General features: G+C 40.2%; 1 protein-coding gene across 1 annotated transcript in view; it reads left to right on the top strand.

The window, feature by feature from the left end:
• The first annotated feature begins 631 nt into the window (after positions 1–631).
• The window catches only part of LOC133977923 (zinc finger E-box-binding homeobox 2-like), a 29,520-nt gene continuing 24,151 nt past the window's right edge, over positions 632–6,000 (top strand). The window contains exon 1 of the mRNA XM_062416222.1: positions 632–694. Within this exon, the coding sequence (XP_062272206.1) occupies positions 634–694 (61 nt within the window). The 5' untranslated portion in view covers positions 632–633. The remainder of the gene's footprint in view (positions 695–6,000) is intronic.

The following is a 6,000-nucleotide window of genomic DNA, read 5'->3' as shown; positions in this document are numbered from 1 at the left end:
GGTAACTCATTTGCACCTACTCGAATAAATCCAAGCCTCCTAAAAATCTCTAAGTGACGAGTTGCAGTGACATGTAGTTTGAAGTAAAGGAGTTTGCTGTTTCGATAGCATCACAATCACAAGTAATGAAAAAAAGGGATAGGAAAAAAAACGTGGGTAAGAACTTCATATTTGGTCTGTCTGTTTAGATGACACATGGAATAAGAGTTCAAATAGATTATTTACGCTTGTAGGAGAAAACAAGACCGTGTTGGGACATCGTCGCTCTCGGGGATTCCCTCATTGGAGAGGAGGCGCAATGCAGTGAAATCGGGGCAATCGCTATAAAGTAAAAATATAACTAGTGTTTTAACATGTAGGCTATATGAACGAGTCTTATAGACTTTTTAAATGAGTTACGGTGTGCGTTCACGGTTCCAAAACTGACCTCAGGACCAACCTCTGCTGCTGACATCACTCCTCCCCACAGCTCGTCGCCTCTGCTTGGAGTCCCATCAAGGTCTGAGTCTCCCGCTGTGACCGACGGCGATGCCTCAACACCATTCATTCTCAGGCAGGCACTCAGGACACAAACACACACACACACGCTCGCAGCTCTCCCTGGACAACTTTTTTGAAACGGCATAAAGCGTGATGATGACAGAAGAAAGCAGGGGCAAACGAAGGAAACAAGCCAACCCCAGGAGAAACCGAGGTAAGAAACGCGCAGCGCCGGAAAGTTTGAATAAGTTGGTAAATGATGCAGGCAGATGTTGCTGCAGCGGACTGAAGCCCTCATGCGAACCGCGCTCATGTCCTCTGGAGTCTCTGGAGAAACTTTGTACACCGCATTTTTCATGTGTAGCAATTTATCTCACTGTACTTTGACTTATTCTTTTTTGCGTTTATGGTTTGCAACATAACTTGCAGTGATGAGCAGTCAACTTTAGTCAGGTTGCCAATCACTGGGATTAATATACCTGTGCACGTAAAAGGTGCGACACAGCCTGTTGTGTCACGTAGACTATACTATTTTGTGAAATATCATGACTGTTAATACTCATATATAGCCTATAATACATTTTTAAATGTGTCTTTTCCAAATCAAAAATCAAAAATAGATCATAGATTTAGAAGGATCCACACTGTCATTAAAAAGTTAACGTGAAGTCACAGCCAGACTTTGATTCTGCTGTTTTAACTGAGAAATCTTGTCACTCAGTTCATTGATGTTGTGCTTCAATGCGTTTTTCTCCTAAAAGCAGGCTTTTAAGTTTTCTTGCGGTTGTTCTTGAGAGCGAACCTGCTCCGAGACTGAAACTTTCTAGGATCTTGTTTCGTTGTCATATGTAGTCCATGGCCCGCGTTGCAACGTGATTTAGCTTTTTAACATCAAGTTTTAGCGAGTTTGAAACTGTATTTAACGTTGTGGGATTTTTGTTGTTGTTGTTTTTAACATAGAAATTGGATTGCATTAGAGGACAATAAAAAGAGCTGATGTGGAATTGTTCATGTGATTTGATAAAGTTACATTTTCTAATCAAACCTCCAAGGCACTTAAATAACAAATAGTATACATTATTTAGTGTTTCAAAATTATGTAGAGATATAAAAAGTGATAACTCATTTAGATTATCTAGTTTTTCCACCAAATAATACAATAGACATTAAAATGTGATGTTTGTTTTAAGTAGTCTATGTGCACATGAAATTAAATCTGTTGTACTTGCTGTGAAAGTACATAATACCTCTTTTTTTAATCTTACTCTAATTTCTACACGACTATCAGTCTCCTTATCAATAATAAGTGTAAGGCTTCAGATGACCTTAAAGCTTTGGATGATGTTAGTAATCAGTTGTTGAATGTACTTCCTAAAACACTGCTGAGAGGAGCTTCTAGACAAGACAGTTGCTTGAATTTAGAGACTTTGTTGAGACTTTGTTGTACATGCGTGAGGTAATGCCTTATTTTAAAGTGTGTTGCTCTGAGCTCACAAACCAAAGCAATGACACAAACACCTGTGCATGCATACGCTTATAAACATGTGTCCGTCTTTCCTTCTGATGAGGACTGAAAGTTTATGTGAGAATCAGAATCTAATCCTACTTCTCTAACCCGAAACCCCAAACTCTTAAATTATCCACAACACTGAATGTTTTTGCAACCCTAAATTTAACTTGCAACCCCCTTTTAAATAACCCAAAAGTACACCCAGCCATAAACCCTTAAACCTAAATAAACCATACTCTAAATTATTCAGATTTGAATGGGGTTAATGGGTAATGTGTGTCAGCCAGTGTCTTTTCAGTGGCTCTCTATTATATGCAAAGTTGTTAGGTGCAGTGAAAGTAATGGGATAATCTCAACAAACCTAACCATTATCCTAAATGCAAGCGTAAACTCAGAAAAAAATATATAATTTAAGTTGTTCAGTATGGTTTTTCTTATTCTTGCAATCACTGAGGATACACGGACACATTGCTGCTTTATCTTAACTCCAAAAGTTAATGAAAGCAATTGCAAACCATGCTACGTGCTTGTTTGTCTCTGATGTGACATGCAACCGCCACAAACTAATTTGCTGTAAGGAGTCTGTTTACTTACTTATATAGTTTATTAGTTTGCAGTAAGTGTTTCCTCATTTTATTGAGAGAGGTGTGAAGCTCGGTGGAGTGTCACCAGGGTGAGATCCTCTCTGACTGCTTAGCATTAACGGGTACTCGTGTGTGCATGCGTACACACACACACACACACACACACACACACACACACACACACACACACACACACACACTCTCTCTCACCTTTGACTGTCACATAGCAGTTTGTCGACTGACTGCATTCTATTTCACAAATCAACAGCATCACACTACCGTGAAAGCCATCAGCAAAAAGGCACACTTACTGACAAGGACCTGTCACTTATCAGACTAACAGCAAAAACAGTCCAGTTCCCTCAATTCCTGCAGTGACCTCAGAGAGGAGATTGACATCACCTCTGGTCAATTTCCAGTCAGTTTTACTGAATAATGGAGGGATTTGAAGAAGCGTCTTAAAAGTGAAACCACAGTGAAAGAAACGGATAAATTGATAAACTGAAATTCGGAAAACTGTCGTAAATGTCAAGTAAAATATTATGCATTATCTTTAATATACATCTACAATATATCATCAGCTGGCACATAAGTTTGGGCTGCTTTTTCTCTTTTGTATGTTACAAATTAATCTGTATGCATGTCTGCTGGCATGTGTATACATAGCATATGTGTCACTGCATGTGTGAGGTCGGTGTTCGTGTGTGTGGAGTCTACTTGCTGCAGGTACGTCCTCATGTCAGCATACAAATGTGTGTATTAAAGCTGTGTGGAAGATTTGGAATGTGCTGGGCTGGAGGCAGCTTTGTGAGAAGGGAGTTAAAGGTCCTTGATAAAACCAAATGAATTTGGCAGGCCCGACTCATAAGACAACGATTTGGGGATCTTTTCCAAACCAGAAGAAAGAGAAAAAAACATAGGCTGACTTTTCTTCTCTCTCCAAGGCGCCTATTGATTATGTCTCTGTCTCTTCCAATAAAACTGTCAATGTCCACCAATATCAAGCAACGTGAGGAAATTACTACTTTTCGTTCCAGATTGAAAGCAGTCCTGCTAACAATTCTGGGGCTGAAGAAGTAGAACACATTTATTTGAAATGATGGCCTGTACTTATTGGCTGTGAGTGAGAGATTTGAGTGTGAATTAATTATCTGAGCACTGATATCTAGTAGTAGTTCAACATCCTCCCTTCATGTATACACAGCGAAACCAATGATTTCTGAATCCGAGGAGCCTTTGGATAGAATAATGATTTTTTCCCCCTCTTAACAGAGATAATGCACAACACAGGTTTTAATTATCAAAATTACTTTATTTGGATAACACAGCTAGCACTTTATTATATATGAGCTAAAAAAAACGGTAAACTTTGAAGATATGTTGGAGAAAATGTATTTTTTTCTCAGCTAAAGTAAATGCCATTCTTATCCATTAAATTAATTTATTTAAAAACAACTGAAGTTAATTACTTGCAGTTTATTTGAGTTTATAGAAGACAGCTTTAACTGAAGACAACGCACTTGGGGTTAAAATTTTTAAGTGCTGTCATTCATTTTAATTCTAGCTGTGTTATGTGTGGGCTTTCCCCTGCCGCAAACTCAGCGGGCATCTTTTCCAGAACGACATCCGAACAACTGATCATACTCATTCAAACCCTTTCTCTTGTGTCACACGTAGGATTGCATTTCATGAGCGCCCTCACAAACATATTTAGTCTCTTGCACTTTATGTTTTGTCAGTCCATCGAAAAACCTCACTATGTTGTTGAGTTGATGTGCCTTTTTAAGAGAGAGCGTTCTCTCTCCCTGTTTCCCTCACTCCCTCTTTCTCGTTTTTCTTCTTTTTTCAAGTGCCAATTTATTTAAACTCCTTTCCCCTTTTCTTCTTTCTCCTTCATTGATTTCCAAACCCCAGTCTTTGTATGCAGCTGGGGCCCAGCTGTGTGTCTGTGACTGTGTATGTGTGTGCATACATGAGTGTGTGTGTTTGTGTGGGTTTTTCTGGCACAGTGCTGCCACAGTGAGCATAGCACACTGTACACAAAGGACTTGGGCAGCAAAAAAGAGAGGGAAAAAGAGAAAGAGAGAGAATAGGGGGGAAAACATTGGAATGAGAGGGACTGACGTGCTTGTACTGTACAGAGTGGAGGGGCTGGGCCTTTTGGACCGGGCCTACTATAACGGCAGATGAATCGGCGCTCTGGGATGAAGGGTGGGGAGAGCGAGACAGCAATGAAGAGCCCAGGCACCACAGTTTATTACCAGGACTCTTCAAGGGGCTCAGCTCAGGCGTCAGGACCAGCGGGTGGGAGGGACAGAGGAGGAAGAAAGAAGAGGAGGATGACAGAGGTGGGGAGCTGATGGGGTTGACAGGGCTGGAGACAGCAAAAACAGCTCTTCGGCGTGAGAAGACAAGACATGGAAGGGTTGAGGGGCGTGAGGGGGAGAGACAAAAGAGACGGGACGGGCGACAGAATGTGGGATAATCTAAGTGTTTCCTCATTTGTTCCTCAATGTTCCCACAGCTCCAAGTGTCACAGATTTCTCCCATCCAAACTCTGTGTGTTTGATGCCAGATCTACACAGCAGTAACGGGGAATCCCTTGATTGAGTCCCTCTGGTATTTTTCACATGTTTATTCAATTATTGCTCATTCTGATGTTTCAGATGTAACCAAATCAGTCCCATGTCTTTACTGTACATTCCTGCCGCGTGGCTGCCACACTGTTGATCCAGTCCGGGAGGAATTATTTGGAAAGATTTGCGGTGCCATTGCAGAATTAATACACACAAAGGGGGTTTCTGCTATATATGCCCTTGCACATGACTATTTGAAAACTCTTTTGTCGAGATGTGCATCAAAACATCAATTTCTGGATATTGCAATGAAATACAGTTTTATCTTTTAAATCCATGTGTACTCCAGGAAATTAATCAAACTTTTATTCAATCATTTGCAATTTGGTAACTGAGTGGTTGAGGGTCAAATTCAGCAATGTTCTACAGGTTTTTAGTTGGGTCTAAAGAGAGTGTAACAGCACAATAGTTAACACATGTCTCTCTTAGGAACCATGAGCATTGTGACTCTAAGGATCATACTCCCTTTAACTGTGAAGATTACACTAAAAGCCACAGAGCTCATGAGGTGTGCACTTTTCACACATTTCACACCCACTACTGTATTTCTGGCAACTTCTCACTCAAAGGCGTTTTATCTGATAGAAAAAGTTTACATGCCATATAGTCTGATGTTGCAAATTGATTCGTTTTCATTCTTGACATATTCCATTTGCAGTTTTATTAGTACTTTCTTTGTCATTGCTTTGGCAAGACTTCTCACCATTAAGTCTATTTGTGGATCTTCCTTTTGTGCAGACAGCCTGCATATTGTGTGTTTGATATGCTGCACATGTTTGACAGAAGAAAG

The sequence above is a fragment of the Scomber scombrus genome, chromosome 3 (assembly GCF_963691925.1).
Source record: "Scomber scombrus chromosome 3, fScoSco1.1, whole genome shotgun sequence".
In the NCBI taxonomy this organism is placed as follows: Eukaryota; Metazoa; Chordata; class Actinopteri; order Scombriformes; family Scombridae; genus Scomber; species Scomber scombrus.
The sequence above is the reverse complement of the archived record's forward strand: the minus strand, read 5'-3'. Positions and strand labels throughout refer to the sequence as shown.